Source organism: Monodon monoceros, unplaced genomic scaffold (genome assembly GCF_005190385.1).
Source record: "Monodon monoceros isolate NGI ecotype Baffin Bay Population unplaced genomic scaffold, NGI_Narwhal_1 Super_Scaffold_19, whole genome shotgun sequence".
Lineage (NCBI taxonomy): Eukaryota > Metazoa > Chordata > Mammalia > Artiodactyla > Monodontidae > Monodon > Monodon monoceros.
Window position 1 is genome coordinate 51,475,020 of NW_021703775.1, and position 21,787 is coordinate 51,496,806.

At 36.6% G+C, this 21,787-nt stretch overlaps 1 protein-coding gene across 3 annotated transcripts in view; it reads left to right on the forward strand.

Annotated features, from left to right (window-relative positions):
• Nucleotides 1-21,787, forward strand: part of SRBD1 (S1 RNA binding domain 1) — a 227,307-nt gene that overhangs the window by 181,030 nt on the left and 24,490 nt on the right. For 2 of the 3 annotated variants that reach the window (XM_029232198.1, XM_029232200.1), the window contains exons 17-19: nucleotides 11,527-11,633; nucleotides 12,713-12,889; nucleotides 15,983-16,165. In XM_029232198.1, coding sequence (XP_029088031.1) covers nucleotides 11,527-11,633; nucleotides 12,713-12,889; nucleotides 15,983-16,165 — 467 coding nt within the window. The remainder of the gene's footprint in view (nucleotides 1-11,526; nucleotides 11,634-12,712; nucleotides 12,890-15,982; nucleotides 16,166-21,787) is intronic. The other variant, XM_029232199.1, reaches the window with a different exon arrangement.

The window sequence follows — 21,787 nt, forward strand, 5'->3', positions numbered from 1 at the left end:
CATCGTGTTTTCATTGTCATTTGTTTCTAGGTATTTTTTGATTTCCTCTTTGATTTCTTCAGTGATTTCTTGGTTATTTAGTAACATATGGTTTAGCCTCCATATGTTTGTATTTTTTACAGTTTTTTTTTCCTGTAATTGATATGTAGTCTCATAGCGTTGTGGTTGGAAAAGATACTTGATATGATTTCAACTTTCTTAAATTTACCAAGGCCTGATTTGTGACCCAAGATGTGATCTCTCCTGGGGAATGTTCCATGAGCACTTGAGAAGAAAGTGTATTCTGTTTTTGGATGGAACGTCCTATAAATATCAATTAAGTCCATCTTGTTTAATGTATCATTTAAAGCTTGTGTTTCCTTATTTATTTTCATTTTGGATGATCTGTCCATTGGTGAAAGTGGGGTGTTGATGTCCCCTACTATGATTGTGTTACTGTCAATTTCCCCTTTTATGGCTGTTAGCATTTGCCTTATGTATTGAGGTGCTCCTATGTTGGGTGCATAAATATTTACAATTGTTATATCTTCTTGGATTGATCCCTTGATCATTATGTAGTGTGCTTCTTTGTCTCTTATAATAGTCTTTATTTTAAGGTCAATTTTGTCTGATATGAGAATTGTTATTCCAGCTTTCTTTTCATTTCCATTTGCATGGAAAATGTTTTTCCATCCCCTCACTTTCAGTCTGTGTGTATCCCTCGATCTGAAGTGGGTCTCTTGTAGACAGCATATATACAGGTCTTGTTGTTGTATCCATTCAGCCAGTCTGTGTCTTTTGGTTGGAGCAGTTAATCCATTTACATTGAAGGTAATTAGCGATATGTATGTTCCTATTACCATTTTCTTAATTGTTTTGGGTTTGTCTTTGTAGGTATTTTCCTTTTCTTGTGTTTCTGGCCTAGAGAAGTTCCTTTATAATTTGTTTTAAAGCTGCTTTGGTGGTGCTGAATTCTCTCAGCTTTTGCTTGTCTGTAAAGGTTTTAATTTCTCCATTGAATCTGAATGAGATCTTGCTGGGTAGAGTAATCTTGGTTGTAGGTTTTTCCCTTTCATCAATTTAAATATGTTCTGCCACTCCCTCTGACTTGTAGAGTTTCTGCTGAAAGATCAGCTGTTAACCTTATAGGGATTCGCTTGTATGTTATTTGTTGCTTTTCCCTTGGTGCTTTTTTTTTATTTTATAATTTTATTTATTTTTTTATACGGCAAGTTCTTATTAGTTATTCATTTTATACCTATTAGTGTATATATGTCACTGTTTGGGACTCTTTATGCTTCCTGGACTTGATTTACTATTTCCTTTCCCATGTTAGGGAAGTTTTCAAGTATAATCTCTTCAAATATTTTCTCACTCCCTTTTTTTTGTCTTCTTCTGGGACTCCTATAATGTGAATGTTGGTGCGTTTAATGCTGTCCCAGAGGTCTCTGATACTGTCCTCAATTCTTTTCATTCTTTTTTCTTTATTCTGCTCTGTGGTAACTTTTTCCATTATTTTATCTTCCAGGTCACTTATCCATTCTTCTGCCTCAGCTATTCTGCTCTTGATTCCTTCTAGAGAATTTTTAATTTCATTTATTGTGTTATTCATGATTGTTTGCCCTTTAGCTCTTCTAGGTCCTTGTTAAACATTTCTTGTATTTTCTCCATTCCATTTACAAGATTTTGGATCATCTTTACTATAGCTACTCTGAATTCTTTTTTAGGTAGACTGCCTATTTCTTCTTCATTTTTTTGGTCTAGTGGGTTTTTACCTTGCTCCTTCATCTGCTGCATATTTCTCTGTCTTCTCATTTTGCTTAACTTACTGTGTTTAGGGTCTCCTTTTTGCAGGCTGCAGGTTCATAGTTCCCGGTTTTTTTAGTGTCTGCCCCCAGTGGGTAAGGTTGGTTCAGTGGGTTTTGTAGGCTTCCTGGTGGAGAGGACTGGTGCCTGTGTTCTCGTGGACGAGACTGGATCTTTCTGGTGGGCAGGATCATGTCTGGTGGTATGTTTTGGGGTGTCTGTGAACTTATTATGATTTTAGGCAGCCTCTCTGCTAATGGATGGTGTTATGTTCCTGTGTTGCTAGTTGTTTGGCATGGGGCATCCAGCAGTGGAGCTTTCTGGTCGTTGATTGCACCTGAGTCTTAGTGTTGAGATGGAGATCTCTAGGAGACCTCTCGCCAATTGATATTACGTGGGGCCGGGAGGTCTCTGGTGGACCAATGTCCTGAACTTGGCTCTCGCACCTCAGAGGCTCAGGCCTGACACCCAGCCAGAGCACCAAGACCTTGTCAGCCACACGGCTCAGAATAAAAGGGAGAAAAAAGAAAGAATTAATTAATTAACTAATTAAAGTTATTAAAGTAAAGAATTTTTAATATATTATTAAAATAAAAATAGTAATAAAAGAAAAAAGGAGAAGAGAGCAACCAAACCAGTAAACAAATCCACCAATGATAACAAGTGCCAAAAACTAAACTAGGGTAAACATAAAAATCAGAAACTAGTCAGTCGCATACAGCAAACCCCAAGTATATAGTTGCTCCCAAAGTCCACTGCCTCAACTTTGGGATGATTCGTTTTCTGTTCAGGTATTTCACAGATGCAGGGTACATCAAGTTGATGGTGGAGATTTAATCTGCTACTTCTGAGGCTGCTGGGAGAGATTTCCCTTTCTCCTCTTTGTTGGCACAGCTTCTGGGGTTCAGCTTTGGATTCGGCCCCGCCTCTGCATGTAGGTTGCTCTCTGGCGTCTGTTCTTTGCCCAGACAGGAGGGGGTTAAAGGAGCGGCTGATTAGGGGGCTCTGGCTCACTCAGGCCCGGGGGAAGGAGGGGTACGGGATGCTGGGTGAGCCTGCGGCGGCAGAGGCCAGTGTGACGTTGCAACAGCCTGGGGTGTGCCATGTGTTCTCCCGGGGAACTTGTCCCTCGATCACAGGACCCTGGCAGTGGCGGGATGAATGGCCTTCCGCGAGGGGAGGTGTGGATAGTGACCTGTGCTTGTACACAGGATTCTTGGTGGCTGTAGCAGCAGTATTAGAGTTTCATGCCGTTCTCTGGTGTCCGCGCTGCTAGCCGTGGCTTGTGCCCATCTCTGAAGCTTGTTTAGGCGTTGCTCTGAATCTCATCTCCTCACACACCCTGAAACAATATTCTCTTGCCACTTAGGCAGTTCAAGAGTTTTTCTCGGACTCCCTCCCAGCTAGCTGTGGTGCACTAGCACCCCCCTTCAGGCTGTGTTCACACGGCCAACCCCAGTCCTCTCCCTGGGGTCTGACCTCCGAAGCCAGAGCCTCAGCTCCCAGCCCCCACCCAATCCAGCGGGTGAGCAGACAAGCGTCTCAGGCTGGTCGGTGCTGGTTGGCACCAATCCTCTGTGCGGGAATCTCTCCACTTTGCCCTCTGCACCCCTGTTGCTGCACTCTCCTCCATGGCTCCGAAGCTTCCTCCCCGCCACTCCCTGTCTCCGCCAGTGAAGGGGCTTCCTGGTGTGTGGAAACTTTTCCTCCTTCATAGCTCCCTCCCAGAGGTACAGGTCCCGTCCCTGTTCTTTTGTCTCTGTTTTTTCTTTTTTCTTTTGCCCTACCCAGCTACATGGGGAGTTTCTTGCCTTTTGGGAAGCCTGAGGTCTTCTGCCAGCATTCAGTAGGTGTTCTGTAGGAGTTGTTCCACATGTAGATGTATTTTTGATGTATCTGTGGGGAGGAAGGTGATCTCCACGTCTTACTCCTCCCCCATCTTGAAGGTCCTCCCTAGTTACTATTTTATACATCGTATCAATAGTATGTATGTGTCAATCCTAATCTCCCAATTCCTCCCACCCACCCCCCTTTCCCCACTGGTATCCATACATTTGTTCTCTACATCTGTTTCTCTCTTTCTGCTTTGCAAATAAGATCATCTATACCATTTTTCTAGATTCCACATATATGAATTCATACATACGATATTTGTTTTTCTCTTTCTGACTTACTTTTTAAAATACTTTGCTTTATAACTCTGTAAAGTTACTCTTTAACCTCTCTATCAGTCCGTGGTCAAAGGGACCATCATTTATCAAAAGATCAAATGAGACATCAGTGAACAAAACACATGTTCCTGGCCAGTTTATATATTCTTCTCACATGATAGTCTCAGTTGGCTGCATTTTTTTATTACACTGTTCATTCCATGTTAAGGATATGTGCAACAGGCTTGATGTGGTCTATTCTATTTCTTTATTGATTTTTTTAATGCTGTGTGGCAAGCAACCGTATTAACTTTATGACCCACGAATTGGTCACAAGCCTCAGTTTGAAAACCATTGGTTTTAAGCGGTCATTATTATCTGCTGGAAATAGGGCCAGCTTCGCTAAAGCATATGGCCTTACAGAGGTTGAGTGGGTGCATGAAACACAATCAGGCTTCTGTTTGGAAGGAGGAAAAGGGGCTTGGAGACTAGAGGTAGGATAGGCAACCAAGATTGTCTGCTATAGGGACTGCTACTCATTTAGATATCCTAAGCATCTGGTGTGTTTGGAAGTATGCGGAGTTGTTTGCATTTATTCTAGCAACCCCTAACTATTACTCTTAGTTTTTCCTATTTGGTTAAAGTTATGTCTCTTTCCTCAAATATTTTTTCTTGTTACTTTCATTGTACTTGCCTCTATATTGTCACCCATCTTCTACCCTCTCATTTTGTAAAGTCCCCTTTTCATTTTGCTGATTCTCATCTACTTAGACACAGAAAAGACTATCCAGCTTCTTAAAAGCTGTGGCTCATAAATAATCAGGTTCTTAGTGACGTCTTGGGTTTTACTTTATGATATTTTTCATGATTATATTTGCTTATTAGATTTTTATAATTGTGTCTATATTTTTAAGCTGTGGTCTGAGTAGTTCCCAACTAGGTTATCTCTGAAAAACAAAAACAGTCTGGCAGATCAAAAACTTCAGCTGTTATTAAATGATAATAGTGTAATCACAATACCTAGAGAGTCTATTTACTATATTGTCTTCCTAAGAATTTAAGGTTATCAAACCTATCCTTGATTCCTTAAGACATATGGAGAGGAGAAGAATGCTGAATTACAGTTTCATGTCTGGGAACATTAATGGAGGATCTTTAATTTTAGAATTATGAATAACATCAAGTGTTTTGAACAATTCACTGTGGTAATCTGGCTTCAATTAACGAACAAATAGTTATTCAGATACTGCATTTCATCAATTCTAAGATGCATATTTTCTCACATTTTAACACTCTGATAGTAGGATGCATCTTCCAATTAATGATGTCCTCTGGTTGCTGTTGGCCCTGTGGCAAATCATGGTGTAGCATCTTCGTGAATTTGATTGTGAATCCTGGAGACATGGCTGAACTGCAGGCTCTTCACTGTTCTAGTCAATAAACTATTGAACAATGAAACATTTAAGGACCTTTAAGGAAAAGTAGGAGTTTTGTTGCTGTCTAAAATCTCTTGTGTTGAGATTAAGGTAGGACTACAGAATGAGCGTCTGACAGCTTGAAAGAAAATCTCAGAAACTATAGAGTATTACTCTTTTAAGAAATGCTGCATTATCTAGGTGCTCAGCAGCATAAAAGATAAAATGGGTGGAAGAATTTGGACATCTATGACTCTGAATTTACAAAGTTATACAGAAAAGTTGAATGTTTAATGTGAAGAAATTTCAGGAATACCTTAATCAGATTAAATTGCTTATATTTTCCTTTTTGTCTATACATGATATATGATTTTAAAACTGTCTAAATAAGTCTAAAAGAGTTCTTTTAATTTTTATAAAACAAAAATTCTGAGTAACAAGAAAGCATTGTGTCATGGTTTAATTGGTGGTATATCTTCTTTCTTAGTGGTATATAAAATAATGGTGCTTCAGTTTCATGAAATATGAGAGTTTGGTTTACTGTCAAATTTACTGAGTATTCGTGTTCTGCTTCCTATTATAATTCACTCTCTCCTGTTAAGAAGAACTAAGGGACAGAATACATATGCAAGTGAAGATAAGACTACAAGGCAGTGCGTGAATGATAGTGACCAGTATGGCTCAAAGTGTGCTCCCAGAACCAACAGCAACAACATTACTGGGGAGCTTCTTAGAATGCAAATTCTCAGGCCCCACCTCAGACCTACTGAGTCAAAGACTCTGGATGTGGGGCTTAGCAACCTGTGTTTTAACAAACCCTGCAGGTGATTTTGATGGCAAGCTAAAGTTTGAGAACCCCTGCTCTGGCAGAATTTCACAAAAGGGAAAAATACTGGTGCTGTTATATTTGAGTCAAGTGTATGAGTAATTTAGAGAGTAAGAACAGATTCCTTAAGTTCAGCTCAATTACATTGGCTAACAATGTGTCTAAAAGAAATGAAGAAATTTACTTTGCTGTGTCTCAGCCTGCTACCAGTAGTATACGCAAAGGGACTAGTCCAAGAACTGTATGTTCTTTACTTTTTTTTTTTTTGCAGTGTAACATAACTTTGGTTTTTTTTTTTATTTTTGAATTTTATTTTATTTATTTTTTTATACAGCAGGTCCTTATTAGTCATCAGTTTTATACACATCAGTGTATATATGTCGATCCCAATCTCCCAATTCATCATACCACCCTCCCACCCCCCCCCACCGCTTTCCCCCCTTGGTGTCCATACATTTGTTCTCTACATCTGTGTCTCAACTTCTGCCCTGCAGACCGGGTCATCTGTACCATTTCTCTAGGTTCCACATATATGCATTAATATACGATATTTGTTTTTCTCTTTCTGACTTACTTCACTCTGTATGACAGTCTCTGGATCCATCCACATCTCAACAAATGACCCACTTTCGTTCCTTTTTATGGCTGAGTAATATTCCATTGTATATATGTACCACATCTTCTTTATCCATTCGTCTGTCGATGGGCATTTAGGTTGCTTCCATGTCCTGGCTATTGTAAATAGTGCTGCAGTGAGCATAGGGGTGCATGTGTCTTTTTGGATTATGGTTTTCTCTGGGTATATGCCCAGTAGTGGGATTGCTGGATCATATGGTAATTCTATTTTTAGTTTTTTAAGGAACCTCCATACTGTTCTCCATAGTGGCTGTATCAATTTACATTCCCACCAACAGTGCAAGAGGGTTCCCTTTTCTCCACCCTTTCCAGCATTTGTTGTTTGTAGATTTTCTGTTGATGCCCATTCTAACTGGTGTGAGGTGATACCTCATTGTAGTTTTGATTTGCATTTCTCTAATAATTAGTGATGTTGAGCAGCTTTTCATGTGCTTCTTGGCCATCTGTATGTCTTCTTTGGAGAAATGTCTATTTAGGTCTTCTGCCCATTTTTGGATTGGGTTGTTGGTTTCTTTAATATTTAGCTGCATGAGCTGTTTATATATTTTGGAGATTAATCCTTTGTCCGTTGATTCGTTTGCAAATATTTTCTCCCATTCTGAGGGTTGTACTTTAGTCTTGTTTATGGTTTCCTTTGCTGTGCAAAAGCTTTGAAGTTTCATTAGGTCCCATTTGTTTATTTTTGTTTTTATTTCCATTACTTTAGGAGGTGGATCAAAAAAGATCTTGCTGTGATTTATGTCAAAGAGTGTTCTTCCTATGTTTTCCTCTCAGAGTTTTATGGTGTCTGGTCTTAAATTTAGGTCTTGAATCCATTTGGAGTTTATTTTTGTGTATAGTGTTAGGGAGTGTTGTAATTCCATTCTTTTACATGTAGCTGTCCAGTTTTCCCAGCACCACTTATTGAAGAGACTGTCTTTTCTCCATTGTATATCCTTGCCTCCTTTGTCATAAATTAGTTGACCATAGGTGTGTGGGTTTATCTCTGGGCTTTCTATCTTGTTCCATTGATCTGTGTTTCTATTTTTGTGCCAGTACCATATTGTCTTGATTACTGTAGCTTTGTAGTATAGTCTGAAGTCAGGGAGTCTGATTCCTCCAGCTCCGTTTTTTTCCCTCAAGACCACTTTGGCTATTTGGGGTCTTTCGTGTCTCCATACAAATTTTAAGATTATTTGTTCTAGTTCTGTAAAAGATGCCACTGGTAATTTGATAGGGATCGCATTGAATCTGTAGATTGCTTTGAGTAGTATAGTCATTTTCACAATATTGATTCTTCCAATCCCAGAACATGGTATATCTCTCCATCTGTTGGTGTCATCTTTAATTTCTTTCATCAGTGTCTTATAGTTTTCTGCATACAGGTCTTTTGTCTCCCTAGGTAGGTTTGTTCCTAGGTATTTTATTCTTTTTGTAGCAGTGGTAAATGGGAGTGTTTCCTTAATTTCTCTTTCAGATTTTTCATCATTAGTGTATAGGAATGCAAGAGATTTCTGTGCATTAATTTTGTGTCCTGCAACTTTGCCAAATTCGTTGATTAGCTCTAGTAGTTTTCTGGTGGCATCTTTAGCATTCTCTATGTATAGTATGTCATGTCATCTGCAAACAGTGACAGTTTTACTTCTTCTTTTCCAATTTGTATTCCTTTTATTTCTTTTTCTTCTCTGATTGCCGTGGCTAGGACTTCCAAAACTATGTTGAATAATATTGGTGAGGGTGGACATCCTTGTCTTGTTCCTGATCTTAGAGGAAATGCTTTCAGTTTTTCACCATTGAGAATGATGTTTGCTGTGGGTTTGTTGTATATGGACTTTACTATGTTGAGGTAGGTTCCCTCTATGCCCAGTTTATGGAGAATTTTTATCATAAATGGGTGTTGAATTTTGTCAAAAGCTTTTTCTGCATCTATTGAGATGATCATATGGTTTTTATTCTTCAATTTGTTAATATGGTTTATCACATTGATTCATTTGTGTATATTGAAGAATCCCTGCATCCCTGGGATAAATCCCACTTGATCATGGTGTATGATCCTTTTAATGTGTTGTTGGATTCTGTTTGCTAGTATTTTGTTGAGGATTTTTGCATCTATATTCATCAGTGATATTGGTCTGTCATTTTCTTTTTTTGTAGTATCTGTGTCTGGTTTTGGTATCAGGGTGATGGTGGCCTCATAGAATGAGTTTGGGAGTGTTCCTTCCTCCACAATTTTTTGGAAGATTTTGAGAAGGATCAGTGTTAACTCTTCTCTCAATGTTTGATAGAATTCACCTGTGAAGCCATCTGGTCCTGGACTTCTGTTTGTTGGAAGATTTTTAATCACAGTTTCAATTTCGTTACTTGTGATTGGTCTGTTCATATTTTCTATTTCTTCCTGGTTCAGTCTTGGAAGTTTATACCTTTCTAAGAATTTGTCCATTTCTTCCAGGTTGTCCATTTTATTGACATAGAGTTGCTTGTAGTAGTCTCTTAGGATCCTTTGTATTTCTGCGGTGTCTGTTGTAACTTCTCTTTTTTCGTTTCTAATTTTATTGATTTGAGTCCTCTCCCTCTTTTTCTTGATAATTTTGCCTAATGGTTTATCAATTTTGTTTATCTTCTCAAAAAACCAGCTTTTAGTTTTATTGATCTTTGCTATTGTTTTCTTTGTTTCTATTTCATTTATTTCTGATCTGATCTTTATGATTTCTTTCCTTCTGCTGACTTTGGGTTTTGTTTTTTCTTCTTTCTCTAGTTCCTTTAGGTGTAAGTTTAGATTGTTTATTTGAGGTTTTTCTTGTTTCTTGAGGTAGGCTTGTATAGCTATAAGCTTCCCTCTTAGAACTGCTTTTGCTGCATCCCATAGGTTTTGGATCATCATGTTTTCATTGTCATTTGTCTCTAGATATTTTTTGATTTCCCCTTTGATTTTTTCAGTGATTTCTTGGTTATTTAGTAACGTATTGTTTAGCCTCCATGTGTTTGTGTTTTTTAGTTTTTTTCCCTTTAATTGATTTCTAATCTCATAGCATTGTGGTCAGAAAAGATGCTTGATATGATTTCAGTTTTCTTAAATTTACTGAGGCTTGATTTGTGACCCAAGATGTGATCTACCCTGGAGAATGTTCCATGCGCACTTGAGAAGAAAGTGTAATCTGCTCTTTTTGGATGGAATGTCCTATAAATATCAATTAAATCTATCTGGTCTTTTGTGTCATTTACAGCTTCTGTTTCCTTATTTGTTTTCATTTTGGATGATCTGTTCATTTTTGTAAGTGAGGTGTTAAAGTCCCCCACTATTACTGTGTTACTGTCGATTTCCTCTTTTATAGCTGTTAGCAGTTGCAGTTGTCTTATGTTGGGTGCAAAAATATTTACAATTGTTATATCTTCTCTTGGATTGATCCCTTGATCATTATGTAGTGTCCTTCCCTGTCTCTTGTAACATTCTTTATTTTAAAGTCTATTTTATCTGGTATGAGTATTGCTACTCCAGCTTTCTTTTGATTTCCATTTGCATGGAATATTTTTTTCCTTCCCCTCACTTTCAGTCTGTATATGTCCCTAGATCTGAAGTGGGTCTCTTGTAGACAGCATATAGATGGGTCTTGTTTTTGTATCCATTCAGCAAGCCTGTGTCTTTTGGTTGGAGCATTTAATCCATTCACGTTTAAGGTGATTATCGATATGTATGTTCCTACGACCATTTTCTTAATTGCTTTGGGTTTGGTTTCATAGGTCCTTTTCTTCTCTTGTGTTTCCCACTTAGAGAAGTTCCTTTGTCATTTGTTGTAGGGCTGGTTTGGTGGTGCTGAATTCTCTTAGCTTTTGCTTGTCTGTAAAGCTTTTGATTTCTCCATCGAATCTGAATGAGATGCTTGCCCGGTAGAGTAATCTTGGTTGTAGGTTCTTCCCTTTCATCACTTTAAGTATATCATGCCACTCCCTTCTGGTTTGTAGAGTTTCTGCTGAGAAGTCAGCTGTTAACCTTATGGGAGTTCCCTTGTATGTTATTTGTCGTTTTTCCCTTGCTGCTTTCAATAATTTTTCTTTGTCTTTAATTTTTGCCAATTTGATTACTATGTGTCTCGGTGTGTTTCTCCTTGGGTTTATCCTGTATGGGACTCTCTCTGCTTCCTGGACTTAGGTGGCTCTTTCCTTTCCCACGTTAGGAAACTTTTCGACTATAATCTGTTCAAATATTTTCTCTGGTCCTTTCTCTCTTCTCCTTCTGGGACCCCTATAATGCGAATGTTTTTGTGTTTAATGTTGTCCCAGAGGTGTCTTAGGCTGTCTTCATTTCTTTTCCTTATTTTTTGTTTATTCTGTTCCACAGCAGTGAATTCCACCATTCTGTCTTCCAGGTCACTTATCCATTCTGCCTCAGTTATTCTGCTATTGATTCCTTCTAGTGTGGTTTTCATTTCAGTTATTGTATTGTTCATCTCTGTTTGTTCTTTAATTGTTGTAGGTCTTTCTTAAACATTTCTTGCATCTTCTTGATCTTTGCCTCCATTCTTTTTCCGAGGTCTGGATCATCTTCACTGTCATTATTCTGTATTCTTTTTTTGGAAGGTTTCCTATCTCCACTTCATTTAGTTGTTTTTCTGGGGTTTTATATTGTTCCCTCATCTGGTACTTAGCCCTCTGCCTTTTCATCTTGTCTGTCTTTTTTTTAATGTGGTTTTTTGCATGTTCTTTACTTTTGATTCATATTTGATCTTTGTCTTTTCAGCACGATGTGTCTCAGACGCTACTCAAGGCCACACTGGATAGTGTTGTAGAAGAATGTGTCAGCTTTGTGGGAGTGGATATTAACATCTGTTCAGAAGTTTTGTTAAGGTGAGACAAGAAATCTGTGGCTGAAGATCACAGAATCTTGAGTTTTACTTGCTATCCAGTTCAAACTCAGCTAGAGCAAGGGGACACGTGTATAAAGTTGTCAAGTATAGAAAAATCTATGAGTTCATACATTGCTTTAGGTAATCAGAGCGGAAGGCATCATTTAAGAAAAGAGTTATAACAATTCATGTTATTTTTAATACTGGAAATCTAACGTGAAAAACATATGGTGACTATCGAGTGCATTAATGTCGCTAATAGAATTTAAATTAGGTTAACATGGAAAAGAGCTGTTTCCCACCACAGGAGAGTAGATATTTTTCACTAGTTCAGTCTCTTGCTTACATCTGTCAAAGCTGGCAGTCACCAAAAGATAAATCCTGAGGGTTCAAGGTATGGTTACCATATTTTTACCTTGATTCCACAAGTCACATCTCAATATCTTCATTGTACTGTGATCATGTCTTATACGTTCTTCTTTTTTCTCCTGTGGCTGTAGAAGAGCTGATTTTTTGTTCCTCGTCTTGCATTTATTATACAATTCTGCTGATGCAGCATGAAATTCTGGACCTCTGGAAAAAATATGGATCTTTCTGCTTTGAAATTGGAATAGCAGAAAATATCCCTTGCATTGTTAGGTGTTGCTTTTCTACCACAGCGACAAACATTCCATAATGCCATATATGGAATTCTGTAATAAAATTAAGATTCTCTAATTAACACCAAGCCAACTGTGTAATGATAGGGTTTTTATATCATGAATAAGTACCTTTCTATAGTTCAAGTCTTTACTAATGAGAACAGGCTGATCAAAAAAGTAGAACAGTACAATGCAGCTGTAGCTATTGTAACTTCTACTGCTAACTCACTTTGTAAGCTAACCAGGAATAGGCAGAATCATTACTTGATTCAGAAACACAAGGAATGTGAATAGTGTAGAGTCATATGACAAGATGTAATTATAGTTGCTTTTATGATGCAAATGTTTTATATCATTGTCTTTTCAGATGAGATCTTTTCTTTCAGTACTCTTAGAACAATTACATTGGCCACATAACTCATTTTGTTTACTTTTTTAGGCATATTGCTGGACTCAATGCCAACCGAGCCAAAAATATTATTGAATGGCGTGAGAAAAATGGGCCATTCATCAACCGAGAACAGCTGAAGAAAGTGAAAGGGCTAGGTCCAAAATCTTTCCAACAGTGTGCTGGTTTCATCAGAGTCAACCAGGATTATATTCGAACATTTTGCAGGTCATTATTGAAGTGTACGCTGTCTGTTCTATTATCAACCTCCTCTCTTTCTGTTACCCATCCTTCTGACTGGCATAAATCCTAGCTGTTTATTTGGTCATTCCTTCATTCAATATGTGTCAACTGTCTAATCTTTGCTAGGCACTGGGAATACAGCAGTGAGCAAATCAACAAATTCCCTGGCCTCATGAAGTTAAATTTTAATGAATGAGACAGACAATAAATAAACTAGTAAAAATAAATAGTTTCAGATGTAATAAGTGTTATAAAAATTAAAACAAAGCAATATGATACTGCCTTTGGGGAGCAATAAACTGCTTTATATGAGTTATTCATTGAAAAGTTATTTGAGCTGAGTTTTGAATGAAATGAAGGAGCCAGTCACACAGGGATCAGAAGGAGGGCATTCCAAGCAGAGGAAACAGTACATGTGCAACATCCTAAGGCAGAACCAACTTTGGTGTATTCAGGAAATGAAACTAAGGCCAGTGTGATTGGAGCACCACAAGTAGGAAGGACTGGTATAAGATGAGGTAACAAAGAGGACTTCTCAATGACCACTTCATACTGACAGCTTTTACCCTAAGCATAGTTGGGTTTCCCCGCTCCTTGCTCACTGAAAACTGGCCAAAGCATTAATTATCAGATGTGTCGATTAAGAGCTAAATCCTTGCTTTCTAATCCTGGTAGCACAAATGCAAAGAAATTTGGTAAGCTTCTTAGCATTTTGTAATCATGAAAGAATGGCTTTTATTTATTTGCTTCTTTGGGACTACCTGATTCATTCATGTGTATTTTTTTCTTTTGACAAAGTTATAATAATAATTTTTTTTTTCCTGGAAAAGACTAAGGAAAAACCAGCCCCACTGGATAGTAGAATATATTATAAAGCCATAGTAATTAAGCAGTTTGGTTTTGATGTAGAAACAGGTAGAACAGGAGTCTGAAATATATCAAACCCAGAGGGAATTTAGTTTATGATAAAGGTGATATTTCAAATAGTTGGAAAAATTGATTAATTATCCAGTAAGTGGCATTATGACAACTGGAATTTGGTATGTGTGGGAGAAAATACAGTCCTACCCCATACCTTATACCCAAATAAATTCCAGATGGATCATACACTTAAATGGAAAAAGTAAAACTGTAAAAGTACCAGAAAAAAACATGGGTAAATTTTGCAGACCGCTGGAGTAGTGGAAGTTCTTTCTAAGTAGACCACCAAACCCAGAAGCAAAAATAACTGGGTTTCTTACTTTATGTTTTTTGAACACTTGGTTAGAAAATTCAAACAGTATAAAAAAGAATAAAATGAAAAGGGCACCTCAACTTGTCACTTCAAATAGTTTCTTATATATTGCTTCCTGAAAATTAATTTATGTAAATTAATAACGTATTTGTTATTTTTAAATGCATACAGAAGGAATCATGCTATACCACTATTTGAAACTTGTTTTATTAGTTTCAGTAAAATATCCTGGATCTTTTTCCAAATATTACATATTGATTTATATATTTATTTATATCATTATATATAAATTATCATTTATATATAATGCCTGCACAGTATTTAATTTACAGATGGACTATAATTTAATCTAATCAGTGCCCTGTTGATGAACATTTGGGTTGTTTTAAAGCCTTAAATTTTTTCAACTGGTAACGAAGGACTTGAAGATTCATGACTATTGTATCTCCTTGATAGGTCATACTTTTATTCAGAATGCCTCTTGCTATCTCATTGAATGTTTTTTTACTTTGAAATCTGTTTTGTTTGCTGGCATTGTTGCTATATCTACCTTTTCAGAATATGCTTGGTATTTTTTATTTTCAAACTTTCTATGACATTCAATTTTTTATGACTTATAAACAAATAGATTTTCTAGGTTTGCTCAGTCTTACTAATACATTCACATTTATTATATTTATTGATGTGTTTGGACTTGATCTTCCATCTTATTATATATTTTCTCTTCATGCCTTCTGATTCTTTTCCTTTCATGCTGTTTGTTGGATTTATCAGTTAACACGTTTTCTCCCTGTTTCTTTTCTTGTCTTCCTTATTCATTTTTATCTCCTCTTAGTGATTTCAGTTTGTACATCTTACTTTTATTCTTCTGGTGATTACCTTTAAATTTGATTTGGATTGGTCTCTGGAGTTAATATGTTTCTCTGTCCTCCTCCTGGAGAAGACTAGAACCTTAGGTCTCTTTACCAATCTTCCTCCCTTCCACACTATGTGCTATGGTGAGATGATCTGGGATTTTAGTTTCAGACTGTGTCCTTTTAATATATTTTCTACATTATTCATGAGCAGTTATTTAACCTAATAATTTTTTTATGGTTTCTGTGCTCATCACTGTTTCTTGTAGCCCACATTATCATTTTTCGTGAATTCATTGTTTTTGCTGGGGTATATACTTAAGAAACTCTTTTCAGAGAGGGTATATTATATGGGTTGTACTTCAGTCCTTACATGTCTGAAAATGATTTCAATTTGAATGCTACTTTGGCTAGGTATATGATTCTAGATTCAAAATCATTTTGTCTCAGACTTTTAAAATATTATTCCACTGTGTTCTGGCATCTGATGTTTGTAAGTAAGAAAACTGATGCCAGTCTGATTCTAGTTCCTTTCAATAATCTGTTTTATTTTTCTCTCTTTAATTTTAAAAATTATATTCTAAAGTTTCCCCATGTTATGTCAATATGTCTTTCTCATTCTTTTCCCATTCATTCTATTTTATACTCAGTAGATTCCGTTGGGGAGCTTTTTCTTCAGCTCTGAGAAATCACCTTCGCCTTCTCCTTATTTAATTAATTTTCCTCCGTTTCTCTCTGTTCTCTCCTAGAATGCCAGTTATACAGGCAGAATCACTTAAGAATGTTTTTGGCTTTAAGTAACGGAAAACCCTATTAACAGTGTTTAAGCTAAGTGGTAATTTCTGTGAAGTGAATGGTCAGAATCTGGTTGCTGTTTGTGTATATTTGTATGGCAGAGAAATAAGCACATTTCTAATTAAAGACTCTTTTCTGCCCACCCCCTAACCCTCCCTCCCCCCACCGCCCCCATGTTGTTTTGAATGGTTACAGTAGTCAGCAAACTGAATCTGCTGGTGAAAAGCGGGGAGTTGCTGTGGCATCTTCAGCAGGTGTTGAAGTCACAAATGAGAAGCAAAGCAAGAAGAAGAGCAAAACTGCAGCGAATGCTGTACTAAAGCCAAATCCTTTGGACCAAACTTGTATTCACCCGGAATCATATGACATAGCGATGAGGTAAGTCTGAGGCCCATGTGAGAGTTTTCTGTGCCCAGAGTGAGTTCTCTACAGCAAATGGCCTTTTTTTTGGCATAATGGAGACTTTAAAGATATGACCATGTTTAACATGACAACATTTTTCCGAAGTTCCACATTGCTGACTTATGCGGCACATTATTTTATTTCAGTGAGGAATGAAACCATTATTCCTGGAGCAATGTCAAGCTCATAAACCCTGGTCCTAATGGTGAAGTGGGTGTAATGGAAATAGCATGGCACTCTCCTCTGTTTGTTTTGGAAATTAACAAGACACAAATGACTAGCACCTGGCTTAACGCTTGTGCTTATCTAAAGATAAAGCCCTTTAGTAAACAGCCAACTCTCAGATTTCTTAAGAAATGTTGCCCTGCTTAGTTATTATAGAATTTAAGAAATGACGTACTTTTAATGAGCATACATTAATTAACACAGGGGGAAGTTTGAGTAGAAGGGAAACTTTAATATTAGACATTAAAAAAGAAAACTTTGATACCACATTTGATTAGTTGAAAAATTTTAATTAGTTCAAAAACCATGACCTCCTACATAACTAAATATTTTAAGGCTTTTAGTGAATTAAATGACAGTGAGTTTTAAAATAGTGGATATTTTAATTTTCATTGAATCTAAAGTAAGATTTTTAACTTGTTTTAAAAATAATTTATATTTGATTATTTTAAGAAATATAATTTTAGTTTCTTTTAAAAATGTTTAAGATCGTAAAGACTACTGCACATTATAGAAAACTTAGAAAATAAAAAAAGGAAGTAAAAAATAATATTCTGTCAACATCAAAAGCAGTCGTATCTGTTTTTCTCCCAACATTTTACTGTGAAAAATTTTAACATAGAGAAAAGTTGAAAAGAAATTTTGCAGTGAATTCCTGTATACCCACATCCAGATTTTATCATTTACATTTTACTATGCCTGTTTTTCCACTTACCTACCCATCTATTTGTCCATGAGTCCATCTCTTTCTTTATACATATTTTAAAGAAAATTGCAGACATCAGCACACTGCTAGCTAATACTTTGGCATGTATATCATTAACTAGAACTCAATAATTCCTAATTTTTTTTCTTTTGAAGTAAAATTCATATACATTTTAATTATAAGTGTTCAAGAGCTGAATTTTGGCAAATAAATACCTACATCTGTGTAACCCAAACCTCTATCAAGATAAAAAACATTGCCATCATCCTAGAACGTTCCCTTGTACCTCTTTCTAGAAAATCCCTGCCTAGCCTCTCAGCACTAACCATGTGTTCTCATTTCTTCAGCCAGATTAGTTTGCCTCTTCTTGAACTTCATGTAAATGATATCACACAGTGTACTCTTTTGTATAAAGCTTCTTTCAACATGTTTAGAGATTTTTAATTCATGTTGTAACATGGATAAGTATTTTTATTGCTGAATAATATGCCATTGTATGACTGTACCATAGTTTATTCTCCTTATTGAAGGAAGCTTGCCTATTTCCAGTTTTTTGGTTATTCCAGTTTTTGGTTATTATGAGTAAAACTGCTATGAACATTCTTCTATAATTTTTTGTTGTTGTTGACATTTTTTTTCATTTATCTTGGAAAATTACTTAGGAGAGGATTTGCTGGGTCATAAATCAGGTGAGTGTTTAGTTTTCTTAGAAACTTCTAGACTATGCTCCAGTGTAGTTGTACCATTTTACACTTCACCAACGATGCTAAGAGTTCTCTTTGCCATCATTTGATGTTAGTCTTTTTAATTTTAGCCATTCTAGTATATGTGTGTAATGTGGTAGTATCTCTTTGTGGTTTTAATTTGCATTTCCCTGGTGACAGTGAGCACTTTTTCGTGTGCTTATTAGCCATTTGTGTAGCTTCTTTTGTGAACTGTCTGTTCATATCATTTAGCCATTTTCTAATTGAGTTGTTTACCTTTTTTATTATTGAGTTGTGGGAATGTTAAAAACATACGCTTTTTCTTTTTTAATAGATCTTTATTGGAGTATAATTGCTTCACAATACTGTGTTAGCTTCTGTTGTACACCAAAGTGAATCAGCCATATGCATACATGTGTCCCCGTATTCCCTTCCTCTTGAGCCTCCCTCCCATCCTCCCTTTCCCACCCCTCTAGGTCATTGCAAAACACCGAGCTGATCTCCCTGTGCTATGCTACTGCTTCCTGCTAGCTATTTTACATTCGGTAGTGTATATATGTTGATGCTACTCACACTTCACCCCAGTTTCCCCCTCCCACCCCATGTCCTCAAGTCCATTCTCTATGTCTACATCTTTATTCCTGCCCTGCAACTATGTTCATCAGTACCATGTATTTTTTTTTTAGATCCATATATATGCGTTAGAATACAGTATTTGTTTTTCTGACTTGATTCACTCTGTGTGACAGACTCAAAGTACACCCACCTCACTAAAAATAACTCAATTTCGTTTCTTCTTATGGCTGAGTAATATTCCATTGTGTAAATGTGCCACATCTTCTTTATCCATTCATCTGTCAACGGACACTTAGGTTGCTTCCATGTCCTGGCTATTGTAAGTAGTGCTGCAGTGAACACTGTGGTGCATGACTCTTTTTGAATTATGGTTTTCTCAGGGTATATGCCCAGTAATGGGATTGCTGGATCATATGGTAATTCTATTTTTAGTTTTTTAAGGAACCTCCATACTGTTTTCCATAGTGGTTGTATCAATTTACATTCCCACTAACAGTGCAGGAGGGTTCCCTTTTCACCACACCCTTTCCAACATTTATCGTTTCTCGATTTCTTGATCATAGCCATTCTGACTGGCATGAGGTGATACCTCATTCTAGTTTTGATTTGCATTTCTCTAATAATTAGTGATGTTGACCCATCTTTTCATGTGCCTCTTGGCCATCTGTATGTCTTCCTTGGCGAAATGTCTATTTAGGTCTTCTGCCCATTTTTAATTGGATTGTTTGTTTTTTTGATATCAAGCTTCATGAGCTGTTTGTATATTTTGGAGATTAATCCTTTGTCTGTTGTTTCATTTGCAAATATTTTCTCCCATTCTGAGGGTTGTCTTTTTGTCTTGTTTATGGTTTCCCTTGCTGTGCAAAAGCTTTTAAGTTTAATTAAGTCCCATTTGTTTATTTTTATATTTATTTCTGTAACTCTAGGAGGCGGGTCAAAAAAGATCTTGCTGTGGTTTATGTCAGAGAGTATATTTCCTATGTTTTCCTCTAAGACTTTTACAGTGTCTGGTCTTACATTTAGGTCTTTAATCCATTTGGAGTTTATTTTTGTGTATGGTGTTAAGAAGTGTTCTAATTTCATTCTTTACATGTAGCTATCCAGTTTTCCTAGCACCACGTATTGAAGAAGCTGTCTTTTCTCCATTGTACATTCTTGCCTCCTTTGTCATAAATTAGGTGACCATATGTGCATGGGTTTATCTCTGGGATTTCTATCTTGTCCATTGGTCTATATTTCTATTTTTGTGCCAGTACCATACTGTCTTGATTACTGTAGCTTTGTGGTATAGTTTGAAGTTGGGGCGCCTGATTTTTCCAACTCCGTTTTTCTTTCTCAAGATTGCTTTGGTTATTCAGGGTCTTTTGTGTTTCCATATGAATTGTAAAATTTTTTGTTCCAATTCTGTGAAGAGTACCATTGGTAGTTTGATAGGGATTGCATTGAATCTGTAGATTGCTTTCGGTAGTATAATCATTTTCACAATATTGATTCTTCCAGTCTAGAACATAGTATATTTCTCCATCTGTTTATGTCATCTTTGATTTCATTCATCAGTGTTTTATAGTTTTCTGAGTACAAGTCTTCACCTCCACAAGCAAGTTTTTTCCTAGATATTCTTTTTGTTGCGATGGTAAATGGGATTGTTTCCTTAATTTCTCTTTCTGATTTTTCATTGTTGGTGTATAGGAAAGCCACAGATTTCTGTGCATTAATTTTGTATCCTACAACCTTACCAAATTCATTGTTTAGTTCTAGTAGTTTTCTTGTGGCATCTTTAGGATTTTCTATGTATAGTATCATGTCATCTGCAAACAGTGACAGTTTTACTTCTTTTCCCATTTGTATTCCTTTTATTTCTTTTTCTTCTCTGATTGCCATGGCTGGGACTTCCAAAACTATGTTGAATAAGAGTGGCAAGAGTGGTCATCCTTGTCTTGTTCCTGATCTTTGTGGAAATGCTTTCAGTTTTTCACCATTGAGTATGATGCTTGCTGTGGCTTTCTCATATATGGCCTTTATTATGTTGAGGTAGGTTCCCTCTATGCCCATTTTCTGGAGAGTTTTTATTGTAAATGAGTGTTGAATTTTGTCGGAAGCTTTTTCTGCATCTGTTGAGATGATCATACGGTTTTTATTCCTTAATTTGTTAATGTGGTGTATCACATTGATTGATTTGCATATCTTGAAGAATCCTTGCATACCTGGGGTAAATCCCAGTTGATCATGGTATATATGATTCTTTTAATGTGTTGTTGGATTCTGTTTGCTAGTATTTTGTTCAGGATTTGTGCATCTATGTTCATCAGTGATATTGGTCTATAATTTTCTTTTCTTTTTTTTTTTTTTTTTTTTTTTGCGGTACACGGGCCTCTCACTGTTGTGGCCTCTCCCATTGAGGAGCACAGGCTCCGGACGCACAGGCTCAGCGGCCATGGCTCACAGGCCTAGCCGCTCCATGGCATGTGGGATCTTCCCGGACCAGGGCTCAAACCTGCATCCCCTGCATTCACAGGCAGATTCTTATCCACTGTGCCACCAGGGAAGCCCCTCCCCTATAATTTTCTTTTTTTGTGATATCTTTTTCTGGTTTTGGTATCAGGGTGATGGTGGCTTCGTAGAATGAGTTTGGGAGTGTTTCTCCCTCTGCAATTTTTTGGAAGAGTTTGAGAAGGATCGGTGTTAGCTCTTCTCTAAATGTTTGATAGAATTCACCTGTGAAGCCATCTGGTCCTGGACTTTTGTTTGTTGGAAGATTTTTAATTATGGTTTCAATTTCATTACTTGTGATAGGTCTGTTTATATTTTCTAATGCTTCCTGGTTCAATCTTGGAAAATTGTACCTTTCCAAGAATTTGTCCATTTCTTCTTGGTTGTCCATTTTATTGGTATATAGTTGTTTGTAGTAGTCTCTTATAATCCTTTGTGTTTCTGCAGTGTCAGTTGTGATTTCTCCTTTTTCATTTCTAATTTTATTGATTTGCATCCTCTCCCTTTTTTTCTTGATGGATCTGGCTAAGGGTTTATCAATTTTGTTTATCTTCTCAAAGAACCAGCTTGTCGTTTTATTGTTCTTTGCTATTGTTTTCTTCATTTCTATTTCATTTATTTCTGCTCTGATATTTATGGTTTCTTTCCTTCTACTTACTTTGGGTTTTCTTTGCTCTTCTTTCTCTAGTTGTTTTCAGTGTTGGGTTAGATTGTTTATTTGTGATTTTTCTTGTTTCTTGAGGTGAGATTGAATTGCTATAAAGTTCCCTGTTAGAACTGCTTTTGCTGCATCCCATAGGTTTTGGGTCATCGTGTTTTTGTTGTCATTTGTTTCTAGGTATTTTTTTATTTCTTCTTTGATTTCTTCAGGGATCTCTTGGTTATTTAGTAGCACAT